The sequence below is a fragment of the Monopterus albus genome, unplaced genomic scaffold (genome assembly GCF_001952655.1).
Source record: "Monopterus albus unplaced genomic scaffold, M_albus_1.0 scaffold22.1, whole genome shotgun sequence".
NCBI lineage: Eukaryota > Metazoa > Chordata > Actinopteri > Synbranchiformes > Synbranchidae > Monopterus > Monopterus albus.
In genome coordinates, this window is record NW_018127902.1 from 2538881 (window position 1) to 2552807 (window position 13927).

General features: G+C 42.0%; 1 protein-coding gene across 1 annotated transcript in view; it reads right to left on the reverse strand.

Moving 5' to 3' along the window:
* Window positions 1-13927, reverse strand: part of LOC109956787 (endonuclease V) — a 73541-nt gene that overhangs the window by 48294 nt on the left and 11320 nt on the right. The window contains 5 exon segments of the mRNA XM_020594133.1: window positions 6219-6247; window positions 6250-6334; window positions 6470-6538; window positions 11402-11514; window positions 12800-12839. Of these exon segments, the coding sequence (XP_020449789.1) occupies window positions 6219-6247; window positions 6250-6334; window positions 6470-6538; window positions 11402-11514; window positions 12800-12839 (336 nt within the window).

The window sequence follows — 13927 nt, forward strand, 5'->3', positions numbered from 1 at the left end:
GGAGTTTTTCACAACTCCTGACATTTAATATAAACCATCAAGCCTCAAATCACATGATGGTGGTCACATGATGTCGTGCTCACTTATTAAAACACCATTTTAGAACAAACTGACCTGTCCGTCATAAAACCATAATACATAAAGTTACAGATAACAGCTGGTCTTCTCTGTGGCTGAGGTGAACAAAGGTTCGTTGATATTGGTTAACTTGGTCAAACATTTCAGGATGCCTTCCACAAGCTTCTAAGAATAACTGTCAGGTCCGCTCGACGCGACCTGCCTCTCTTTCTTTTTTCCCTCTCCTGCTCTCCCTTTTTGCGGGATCAACGCCTCAGCTGTGTCGCATCGGGTAATTAGTGACTCGTGGGTCGGTGCGCACACCTGAGGCGTATTCCGGTGATTTGTTGGCTTCCTTATTTATACCTCTGGCAGTCGCCCCGTCGTCGCCGGAGCATTGCGACATGTAACAGACAATACTTACCCAAAGTAAGATAAATGTTATGTTTGACCCGCATATTTTTAGACGTGTGTAAGATGCTACACTGACAGTCTCTGTGCGTTTTGGCTTGACCTTATCACGCTATTATGCGGTTAGCAATATGTCCTTTTGTCTTCCACGCTTCCCTGTGCTGTGGATTACATTGTGTACGTTGGTTCTTTTTGTTCACCTGTCCGTTCTCATCCTCCTGCTATCCTAGTTCCTGTCGTTAGTTTGTGTGTTTACCGTCCTGGTCTCCTTAGTCATCACTGCCCTTCCCTTGTTGTATGTATTATGGACCCTGTTTTGTTGTCATGTTGTTTTTATTCCATTAAACCACCTTTTTTGTACTAGCACCTGGGTCAGCCATCTTGAGTCCAACCCCAGTTCTCCCTCACCCTCCTGGTGAGGGGGACTAAACCGTAACAATAAGTTGCTGGAAGTTTAGTCCATTCGTCCAGACAGAACTGGTGGAACTGACTTAGGTTCGTAGACCTCCTTGCTTACACACACACTTTTTCAGTTCTGCCCACAAATGTTCTATTGGACTGAGGTCAGGGTTTTGTGATGGCCACTCCAGTACCTTGACTTTGTTGTCCTTAAGCCATTTTGCCACAACTTTGGAAATCTGTTTGGGCTCATTGTCCATTTGGACAAGACCCATTGACCAAGCTTTAACCTCCTGGCTGATGTCTTGTGATGCTGCTTCACTATATCCACATCATCTTCCTTCCTCATGATGCCATCCATTTTGTGAAGTGCCCCGGTCCCTCCTGTGGCAAAGCACCCCCACAACATGATGCTGCCAGGTGAATGTCATGAGTGTTGATTGCAGATGGAGTAAAGCTGGGGCAGGTGAGGTAACACAGGACAGGAAACTAACCAAAATAAAAGCACCAAACAGTAAGCGAGTTCCACACCCTGACACCTTCAAGATTAGACTTAAGACTTTCCTTTTTGATAAAGTTTATGTTTATGGCAGGGGGCTCCCCTCTCCTCCTCTGTCCATTCATCTATATGTCGCCATTACATGTGACTATGTCCTCTCTCTCTCTCTCCCTGTACCTTTCTGCAGGTTGCTCTGGAGCTCTACGTCTCTGAACAGTCACCGGCCACATCAACCTGCCCAGTGTTTGATTGTTTGTTTTGTTTGTTGCTTTCTTCTCTCTCTCCTTTATCCACTCACCCTAACCGGTCGAGACAGAAGGCCACCCACCAAAATCCAGGGTCTGTCGGATGTTTCTTCAGTTAAAGGGAGTTTTTATTCACTGCTGTCACCAAGTGCTGGTCGAGGGGGATTTGTTGGGTTTTTCCTCTGTTATAATAGTGATAACAGTAAGGTCTAGACCTTACTTTGTAAAGTGTCCTGAGATGACTTTTGTTGTGATTTGGCACTATACAAATAAAATTGAATTAAACCATCTGTGTCTGTATGACATTGTAAACAACACAGCAGCACATTATTTGATGTGATACCTCATCAGTTTGATTCTTTGTTCAAAATAAACACACTTCAATTCTGATGCTGCAACACGTTCCAAAAAACGCTGGGACAGTAAAACATTTACCACAGTGTGATTTTGCCTTTTTCACAACACTTAAAAGACGTTTAGTGACTGAGGACACCAAGTGATTAAATGTGTCAGGTGTCATTTTGTCCTGTTCTTCCTGCAAACAAGGCTTAAAGTGCACAACAGTCCTGGGTCTTCGTTGACACAATTTGCATTTCAAAATGTGCCACACATTCTCTACTAGGGACATTTTGGGACTGTAGGCAGACCAGTCCAGCACTCACACCCTTGTCCTCCACAGTCAGACCTTGGTAATGTACAGTATAAGGTTTTGTATTGTCTTGTTGAAAGATGTATGGCTTTCCCTGGAAAAGATGTCGTCTTGAAGGCAGCATATGTTGCTCCAACATCTCTGTGTTTTTCAGCATTAATGGAGCCATCACAGACGTGTAAGTGACCTTTGCCAAGGGCACTGACACAACCCAAGACCATGACAGACTCTGGCTTTTGGACTTGTTGCTGGTAACAGTCTGGATGGTCCTTATGGTCTTTGGTCTGGAGCACATAGTGTCCATTTCTTCCAAAAAAGATCTGAAACACTGATTCATCTGACCACAGTACATGTTTCCACTGTGATGGTCCGTCCCAGATGTCTCTGAGCCCAGAGCTTCTGGACACTGTTGACATAGGGCTTCCTTTTGGCACAGTAAAGTTTTGAGCAGCATTTATAGATGTAACTACATATTGTAGTGCCTGACACAGGTGTGCCAAAGTAATCCTGAGCCCACGTGGTTATATTGCTTATAGGAGAGTGACGATTCTTGATGCAGTGTCGTCTGAAGGATCAGAGAGCTCGGTCATCCAGCTTAGGCTTGTGCCCTTTACGCACTTAAATCCCTCAGGTTCCTTGTACCTTTTAATGATGTTCTGCACCGTAGACGGTGACATATCCAAATCCCTTCCTATCATTTTTTAGGGAACATTGTTTTTAAACATTTCAATAATTTTCTCACACATATGTTGGCAAACTGGTGGTCCTCAGCCCATCTTTGTTCCTAAAGGGCTCGGCCTTTCCTGGATGCCGCTTTTGTACCAAATCATGATTGTAGTCACTTGTTGACATCACCTGTTTCTAATGGAATCATTTCACTGTTTTACCTCATCACTGGCCCTGAAATGCAACCATCCCAACTTTTTCTGGAATGTGTTGCAGCATCAGAAATGAAATGAGGGTTTATTTAAAAATAAATAAATAAATAACTGATGAGGTATCACATTAAATAATATGCTGCTCTATTGTTTTCAATATAATACAGGATACAGATGATTTACACATCATTATTTTATGTTTTAATTTTACATATTGTCCCAACGTTTTCTGATTTGGGGTTGTACCTGTGTCATACATATGTACATGGTTAAAAATCTGTTTTACTGACTTCAGCCTAAGTGTATGTAAACTTCTGTGTGTGAGTGCCCTGATGGTGAACTCACAACTAGATATATTCATTTGAGTGTGGACATTTACATATTTGCAGTTCTCTAATTTTACCTGTCTGTTTCTGCTGCCGACTACAATGAGCGTCTGGCTGCTCGTCTTCTTGTGCCTTCAAAAAGACAACTGTTACATAATTCGGAGAGTCTCCCTGTCACAATGGCAGTTTTGTTTTTCTCTCCACAAGTTATGACTGAGGTTTCACAGGCATGAATCTTGTTCTGCCCACAAAAGAACGACATAAACTCAGAGTTCAACCGTGAACATGACACGCAGCAGAACTGGATCTGTGAGGGTTTTCTTGTGATGTCAGCACTAAAGAGAATAGAAAATATCTGTGAGAGACGGGGAGAGAGAGATCACAGGGCAAAACAGAGATGGAGAGAGAAGAGGGAATGTGGACATCAGAGAGAGAAAGAGAAACAGTTCGACAGAGAGGAACCTAAAGACAGAGGTGCCAGCGACAGGACAGAGGAAGGTGAGTGTCCCTGGTTTTCTGTGATGTTCATTCAGTCCTTGCTGCCACCTCCTCCTCCTCCTCCCTGCCCTCCCACCAGCTAAACACATCACACTCACACTTTGCAGAAAGAAACACACACATAGGAGAGAATGAGTTACCCACTGCTACTGCAGCTCCCCCAGTGAAAATCTGATTTTGTGATGTGTGTGTGTGCATCTGTGTTTTCTGTGCAGTGGAAGTAAAAACATGTTGAACAGCAGAAACACAGCACAGCCTCGTGGTGGAGAGAAGAAAAGCCTGAGGCAGGAAGTGAGTTAGTGTTAGGATACTAAAAAATTCATAGCGGTCCTAATCAGCACCTCTGGCTAATGATTCAGATCCGTTTATTATAACTGAGCTAAAACTTTAACCACTCACAAGCAAAAGCAAACAGAAAAAACCTAATAAATTGCACAATCTTGTCATAAATTTAACCTGGTGAATAGATGCTACTTGTACATGAGGACATGCACGTTCATGAGATTTGATCATTCACATAATCAACAACCTTATTTACCATTATATGGACAAAATCCATTTAAATATGTCACCACAAAGCCAAAGAAAACTTCATCTCCCTCTCTTCTCAAATCTGTACTTTGCTGATTTATTATGTTCTTCAGGTGTTTGACCTTGACTATGCAGAGTGATGTATGTGCACAGTTTGACACTAGAAGGCATCCTTAAATCTGAGTGAAAGAAGAGTGTGTATGAACACGACATCACAACTAGTGTTGCCACTAGTTGAGGTCCAACATGAAACTTGGAGGTTTAAATATGGTTACATACTGTATGTGTCAGAAGTCTAATAATAATATATTAATAACAGTACAAGTGCAAATGAGGAAACATTATAATGGCAGAAACAAAAAAGGAATGATCTGACTTGAAATTAGATGCAACAAACCATCTTTCTAAAGCAAAGCCGCCCATGACAGAGAGGAGCTGATCAAGGTGACGTGATGGACATCAGACTACAGTATGTCCCATTATAGGTGATGTTAGGTGCAAATGACAACTCTACACACTGACCTGTCCAGAGTGACATTTTCCCAACTATAGAACTGTAGGAGTTGTCAAACCAAAGCTAATAAAACCTAAGAGGGAAAAAACCCAACATATCAGGCTTATACAGTGAATGGAATATTAATTTTACAGTAGTGGTTAGTCTCATTTGAGTCCGAACATACTGTATATACACTCATTTAAATTCAAGCGTTATACCTGTACAATAAGTCAAACTAGCATATTCCCCTGTGCAGAAGGACATATAGCTGCAGCGGACAACAGACCTTGGCCACTCAGGAATTTATATAACTGAAACAAAAATCTAAAGGGCAAGACAGACTTCGCACATACCTTCGTTCTTACACGAACAATAACGAGGGTATGCACACACATTCCTATTCATACTTCAAATCGAGGGTCTGCCTTCTGTCTGTATACGGCAGTGTTTTCTGAGCATTGCAGTACATGTGCAGTCAGGGCTTTTGCAGGTGTGGACTGTCCACGCAGAGTATTGGCCTGCACGTGAACATCCACACAGAGTCCATGCGGATGTTCACGGGCCTGGGAAGATGACAAAAGTTATGTCATACGGACATGCAGACGTGCAAAGCGTGAATAGCCCCTTAAATATGAGACCGTTTGTGAATACCACAAGTTTTCTTAGATAATTTGTCGCATGTCACGTTATCCTGCAGCATGTTCACTTTTTAAATCTGCATAGGGCAGAAGCAACGATGACAGACAGTATACTGTACACAAACCAGTACTCCAAGAGCTGATATCTACAGTTGCTACAATCATGCAAAAATATATATACTGAAAAAAAAAATGTGACCAACTTGTCAGCAAGTGGGCAGAGCTTCACATGTCTGGCTGAATTCATCCTAAGTATATAAATACTTTTGCTAAAAATCTGAAATTCCTACTTTGGCTGCAGACTCTGTTCCTCCCATACAAGCCTGGCAAGCCCTGCTGGTGAAAAAGCGTGACACTGCATGATGCTCACACCTCCCTGCTTCACAGCAGGATGCTATTGCACGAGTGATGAGCAGTTCTCATTTTGCAACACAACGATTGGCCTCACACTTTAGTTTGTATCATCTGATCACTGATTCTTCTGCTTCTTGCCCTTTTCTCTGGGGCAGGCTTGGTTTGGGTTGTTCGGGCATATACTCAACATTAAGTGTGTGTGTGTGTGTGTGTGTGTGTGTGTGTGTGTGTGTGTACCTGTCTGATGGGTTCGGGGACCCGGAATGTGTGAGGCGAACAGCCGTGTCCAGGCTGATCTTGTGGCCAATTGACACGTACACCGGCTTCAAGCTCTTGTCTGAGCTTCGTAATGCCTGGACACAAACAAAAAGGTTGTCTTGTTGAGTTTGACTTTTAGCAGGGTGTTCTCTGAAGAGAGCAGCAGCAGCAAAACAACCCTTGTTAGGTGTATTTGTTTCTATTTTCTGTGCATCTGTCCTCTGCCGCACCTTTCCGAGCACTCTGCCTGAGGCGGCTGTGAGTGGGAAGCTGTCTCCTCCTTTCTGCAGAGCAGCGATCTGCAGAAACAAAGGAACAAAAACTGAAGTCAAAAAGATGCACAGCATGCCAAAACAAATAGCAACAAAGTGAAACAAACTGTTAACCTGCTGGGGAGGCTTCACACTCTCTCCACTTTCTCTTTTAACCTCTGTGTGACCTAACTTTCATGTTCCAAAATTCTGAAATGGGTAGAAACTATATGGAGTCAATCCCAGCTGACACAGGGCAAGACTGGGTACACCCTGGACAGGTCGCCAGTCTACCGCTGTCAACCTGACCTGCATGTCTTCAGACTGTGGGAAGGAGCCGGAGAGCACCCCCACAGACATGGGGGGAGCATCCAAACTGGTGGACAGCAGGTTCAAACACAGAACCTTCTCATTGTGAGACGACAGTGCTAACCCCTGCTCCATCGTATCACAACCCACTCCACTTTTAAAAAAAAAAGTCTGTAAAAAAGAATGAATCTTATTTCCTGAACAGAAAGGGATGCAAAGTTCCAACTAAAGTTATTCTAAGTCAAACATTAAAATGTTCTCATACTGGTACAAATGTTGCCCAAAAGTCTATTTTAATGTACCTGTACCTTTAACATGTAGCATCAGTAAATCACATCACACTGCATTACAAAGCTCTCTGTGTGTGTTTTATCCAGGTAAAGCTACAGATTACAGGTTTACAGGCTTACTTGCTCATCTGGCAACAATTCCTTACATTCATGAATGTCTTTCCTGTGTTTGACCCCGAGATGTAACTGATTCAGCTAAAGTTACCAAAATCAATACAGGAAGGAGGATGTGGTTCTGTGGTTTTGTTCATCAAAAATGTTTTTGATAATCATTGCAGAGCTCCAGATATATTTATTCTGAAAATCTTATGTAAGAGATGGTGTAACAGAATGAGAATGTCTTAGTTCTCTCTAGTTTTAATCTTGAACACAAAACCCACACTAATGTCTATGCACTATGATCAATCAGAGCCTGAGCCTGATAAACTAGTGTCCAGTGTGATCATGACCTTAAAGTCAAATCCACAGTGGCTTAATGTGTTATTAAATCTATCATGGTGAACACAAATAACCCCAATAACAGATAGTTCAAATAAGACTTGATGCACTGGCTAATCTTTGATATTTAATAGCATGCTACACTAGAAGAGGCGAGGCAAAGTCACATGTCCTGCTGCAGGCTGCTGTCGACAGGTTTGCTGTGGCTTATGGGCCAGAGTGATGAAGGGAGCTTAGCCTCCATGATGGATGGGGTGTCTGCTCTACTATGACTGATTACAGCAAAGAGCCAGCGGGGAGACAGGAGGGGTCACACGGGGCCTCCGATCCCAGCTGGGATGAGGCCAGCAGTGTGTGGTAGTGTATGTGTATGCAAAAAAAAAAGGTTTGGTTCCTGTGAAGCAAGAGCAGAACTGAAGCCAGAACAGCAGAAGTCAGAAAGACAGAACAAGTCATCAATAACACACTAGCAAAGAACGAGACAGAGGTAGCTCCACTGGAGCCGAGAAGAGAGGAGGGGAAGACAAAACCAAGCACCTAAGATCTGAAGGACACCGAACAACATTTCAACAAGGGTATGTTCCAAAAGTGCATCAAGGACAGAAAGGAAACATCTTCTTCTCTTTCCCCTTTTTTGTTTTATCTTATACACAGAACAGATAGAAACACGTTGCCGTCCCCTGCCTCTGTTCAAGCACAGACACAGAACATTGAGTACATCTTCTGGGCATTCAGCTTCAAGTAGCACAACACATCTAGAGAACAGGTAATGATTGGGGGGTCGTGTTCAAGGACACTTTTTAATGCACACAGTGAGTGTTGAGGGGACTTTACACTGCAAAGAAGAAACACTACAGTGTGAGATGAGAACATCAATACAACTCTCGCCTCTGTCCTTAACGTCCATGTCAGTGTTCAGTCTGGGAGCAGTAACGCTGAATTAAAAAATATCAAACATTTCTGACAGTGATGATACGGTGTCTCCCACTTATTGGAAAGAACAACAGACGTGCCAACAAAACGGTCAGGAAATGGCTGCAATGCCAACACTGCTGGCAGCTACATCAAAATCTAATTAAACCCCTACATTAACACCAATACAAACGATTCAGCTCATTTAAAAGACTACACACTGCTTGTGTGCATATGGTTTCACTAATCAAATCTGCAATCCTGCGAAATTAGCTGGTTTTCATCTCACTCTTAGAAAGAAAGTGAATAATTGAGTTTCCCAAAATTCGGAACTATTCCTATAGTATAAGAGGCATCTTGAAGGCTGACTATGAACATAAATTATTTAAGACAAATGAATTTTACATTTTATCAGCACACAATACTTTTACTGGAAAGTGTTGTATTTTCACATGATTTCCTTCGAGGATCTGGGTTCCTGCATCAGATAAACACACACACACCTTAAATCTTGAGTGAGTTATTTAATTACTACAACAGAGAAAAAGCTGTGTCTGTAACCTTCAGAGATGCTTCTCTGATGGCATACTGGGTTCTGAAAACTCTCAGCATGCTGGCAATGTTTTTGGATGCTCTTCCTGACGTCTAATTGAGTATGGCAGCATATTGCTTGTCAGCAATACATGGCGGTGTGCGTGTAGACCCGGTAATGGCTAATCTTTTTTTCTAAATATCTCATTTTCTGAAATTTGGTAGGGAGCCTGATATGGGTTGTGTTTTGCGGATTATACTTCCCATCTAATTTCCCACCAAGCGATGAAACACCAAAGCTGGTGTTGACTTGAGGCATCGCAATTCTGTGCGTGCCTGTGGACAAATAAGATGGAGCCCCGGAGAGTGGCAATTACATCAATATGGACGGACAGGAGTTCTAAAATTTCATGCACAGCAACTGAGCCAAAGCTACGTGTAAAGGTTTGAGTCCAAAAACGCAGGGTGGACGTATAGTGTCGATGCTACTTGATCCCTAAATTGAACATGTCCGAGCCACTGGGATTTTAGCCCAGATTGTATCAGTAAGCGTGTGACAGCATCCTCAGAGATCACCGTGTTCCGTGCAAACAGAGGGATTAGATTCCTCCCCACAGCAGAGACAAACCAACATTTTCTGATGCCAAAGCCACTAAAGCTAATTGAAGGAGATGGCCACACCACAGAGAATTAAATTAGCATGTTAAACTACTACATGAAGACTGCTGGGCATATAAACAGAGAGGGTATTGCCTGCTAATGGAGTTAGCAGAGCTGTCCAGTCTGGTTCTCTTGGAAACGTTTGAAAGGCATTTGTCATCAGCATTACAGGAAATAGATCTTCCTCTATAGATCAACATCATCAACAAAGAATATGCATGTTGACATTTTCCTCTAGGAATGCACTTGAGCTCAATTATTAATATAAAAAAAAACACAGCATGGGAGTTTTGTGTAAATGAACCTACAGCCTACATGTAGAAGTTATGTACTTAATATACAAAGCTTATCAGAAAGGCAAATATTTTCATTAGAAATCCTTATCAGAAATAGAGAGACATGGTTCAAATGTCTTAAGTCGTGTCTACACCACAAGCATCACGTGTGCAGCACAGAGCATCTGGCATGTAGCTCATGAGAGGTTCACGCTTGTCTCTACAAGGAGTTTACTGGTGCATTGGGAAAATACACTTTAAACCAACTGCCATGTTCAGTAGGACTGATGTAACAGATGATAGATTGTGTTTTAACTACGTTTACTTGATGTATTCCTCTATTTTGGTGGAGTTTTGGTTCGAACTAGTGAGTTATTATTGTTTTGGTGGATACTGCAGAGTGTTTTACCTGCATAGCTCCGACTGACTTCAGGTCGCAGCTACACATATAAAGTGCGAGTGATATGCAAGCCGACATACGGGCAGTGTAGACACCCGGACTGAATTATATAGGAGTGTATCTGTTGCATGGCATGCACATATCAAAAACACTGCTGAGAGTTGTCTCTATATTTTGGCCTCCTCAGCCACATACACAAGAGGGTCAGAATATTAGGAACACCCCTGTATATAATGTAGTCCAGTACAACACCACCTTTAACTATGACCTCAATAATAAACATAAAACTGAATTTATATATTGATGACAATTTCACCAAAAACTGAAAAATTTTGAGCTTCATAAACACAGATGTTAAGGCTGAAGTGTTGTATTGAATTGCATGCAATTATACAGGTGTACCTAATAAAGAGGCTGTGAGTGTATATGTTTGTTTGTTTACTATGCTTATCCTATTATTTAGACAGCAGCCAGGTGCCTGCTCATCAGGCAGATTTAACTTGTTTTTGTTCTCTCCTCAACAGGTCACTGAGGCTCCACACGGAAACAAAGGGAACATTTGCATATTAATGACGTCCAGATTTCACCGTCCCACAGGTCGACTCTGACCACGAGGTTTTTGTTCCAGCTTGATTTGTATTCAGAAAGTCACATTAGCAGTAGCTACACTAGGAGGTCTCGGCTCACAATAGAAGTCACACTGTCAAAACCATGTACACACCAACGCACATACACTTGTACATACAAATAAAAGTGTGAGGTTTTATACACACAAAAAACACAGGTGCACATTGAAAAGCAACTGATGACTCTGCCCTCTGCTTCATCCCTCTCTGACATTTCGTTGCCACTTTAAGAATGCAATGAACAAAACACAACACGATAACTTAAATAATTCATCTATTGGCTGCTCTTTTACAGGAGGAACCTTTGTACACAACTAAAATAAAACACTACATATGAAGCACCACATCAGCTTATCAGCATCTTTGTTATATCAATATGCTCTGTAAGACAAACCACGCAAAAACAGAAAGAAAAAAAGAAAAGAAAAAGTGATGCACATCTTCGGGTCAGAAAGTAGTGATGGTCTCACCTGTGACTGGTGTTCCTCATTCTTGTGCACGCCCTGCACCTGCAGCAGGTTCTTGGCCACACCCACACAGGGCAACCCTGACAGCACTCCCAGATGACATGCCAGGCCAAACTCTGCAGGGTCCAAACAGTGACACATTCAACTCTAGACCAAAACCCTTTGTTTCGCCTTGTCTTTTTAAAAGAGTTGGAGAAAAGACAGCTTGAAAATTGCATCCAGCTAACCTGCTGGGCCTGTGCTCACCTTGAACTCTTTATACGAGTTTCTGATGAGGTCAGCACAGACCTGAATCTATTCCTGATTTACTAACTTAATCACTGTACACCCATGTTCTATATATTTGTCAGGTGTCCCCTGCAGGCAGATGTATTTAAAATGAAGTGTGTATTTCTTTGTCTTGTCCTTCATCTCCAGTTCTCCATGTTATAAGATTGCTTAAAGGAATAGTTCAATGTTTTGAGAAATGGGCTTGTCAGCCTTCTTTATAAGATTGTCAGCAAATCCTATTATAAACCCTAAACACTAGTGTATTCGTCTGTCTCTCAATACTTTCAGACTTCACTACCCAGTCTGTTCAACTCAGCCCCCAGCCCATTGAAGTGTACAGATTCAGTCATTCAAACTAAGATCACTAATTTCCTAAACAAGTGGGCACTGTAATCTGGAACAAGTGTTAGTCAAACAGAAGTAACTGTGCATTTGTTGAGGACCACGTTCAGCAGCAGGTTACTACACATTTGGTCCTCCACTGATTACCTCCAGCATAGGGATGGTGCACGTGAGACTGACTCAAAATAAATTACAGTGCCCATGTTCATGGTAATAACAAAACATGTCCAGTGTGGTGGTGTGGCTCAGTGGTGTATTTTTAGTACATTTAGAGCCTGGAGCTCTGTGGTACAGAGGAATAAGCTGTGCCAACAGACAGTGCTCATTAGTATCAGTTATTGTTATTTCTGGCCTTTTCGTTAGATTTATTCACAACAGGAGAAATGTAGAATATTACCAGTCTTATCCTTTAAGATCGGAGCTGGAGTCAAGACATGGTTAGCTTAGCTTAGCATAAAGACTAGAAAGGAAGAAACAGCCAGCCTGGCTCTGTAGGAAGTGAAAAATATGGATATCAACACCTCTAAAGCTGCTAATTAACACACTGTATCTTGTTTTAATACCACTTGCTGTACATAAACAGAAATGTAAAAACAACAGTTTGTGATTTTGGAAGCAGTTGTTTGAGTCTTTCCTTAACTTGAATCTAAGATAGGCTAAACACACCATTTGACTCCAGCTCAGCTCTAGATATCAGATTAATATTGATCTTTTCAATAAAACATAATCCTTCTATAAAACAACAAAGCAAAAACACTTCCTGGGTCAGTAGAGACAAGCTTGACTTACGTCTGTAGTGGAAGAGACCATTCCCATCCACAAACACCACCTGTTGACAGGGCACACAACACATATACAACTACTAGATATGGCCATGTATAGCTTTTTGACTGATCATTTTTAAAACATAATACATATCAAATAAAGTATGTACTTCTGAAGCCCTCTGAGTTTTGGCTTGAACTCTGCAAACAGCATTTTTCCAGGTAAACACTTTTTCAGGCTTCTTGGGCTTTGTACACAAGACATATTGTGACATCACATCACGAAAAGCACAGGTGTAACGAATATTGTAAGTCATGGCTGCTCATACCTCTCAGTGGAACAGAGGCGTTGTCAGTGTTATTAGGTCCATTTGTGCTCCGTCTGATATGACAAGTTCAAATGACTGCTGTGAAATGCTTTTCTATTCAACTACATTTTATGGTCACAACTGTGTCTGATGAAATGTCAGACACAGGGTGTCAGATAGAAGTTCAAGTCAGAAAGAGACAAAATCCTCACACATATTCTAACTCTTCCCATTCCAACTAAATAATGAATTCCTGAAGCCAAAGGTGCCTCTACAGACAGATTTCTTGTGGGAATTAGAAGTCACAGGAAAAACACACTTCAAAGGTTGCAGACAGAGAGGCTGCTGTGACTGCATCTGTCCAGGGCTAAATGTCAGATGAGATAAAACCCTGTGTGTGTGTGTGTGTGTGTGTGTGTGTGTGTGGCCTTGTTTTTCTATACTTGTGAGAACTGAAAACCGGGAGCACACTAACTTTGCAGGGACCGGAGTTACTTGTAGGAACTGAAGGGCAGTCTTCATAACGCAGTTTGTCCTATTTTATGAAAACGATGTAATGTAAAATTAGAGCAAATGACGGCTTTGGTTAAGTGTTAGGCAGGTAGTGGTTATGGTTAAGGGTAGGGTAAGTCTCCCAGAAATAAATCTAATACGGAGTAGGGACCCGCTAAGCTATGAAAACAAAGATGTGTGTGTGTTTGTGTGTTGTTATGGCCATACACTGTGAAGACTGTGTCATGATTAAGACGGGAGTAGAAATTTCACAACAGCACGTCTTTGCCCTGGCATCTGGCCACGATGCCCTGTATATCTGTCGAAGTTACACAGCCACAGTGGCTGGCGAC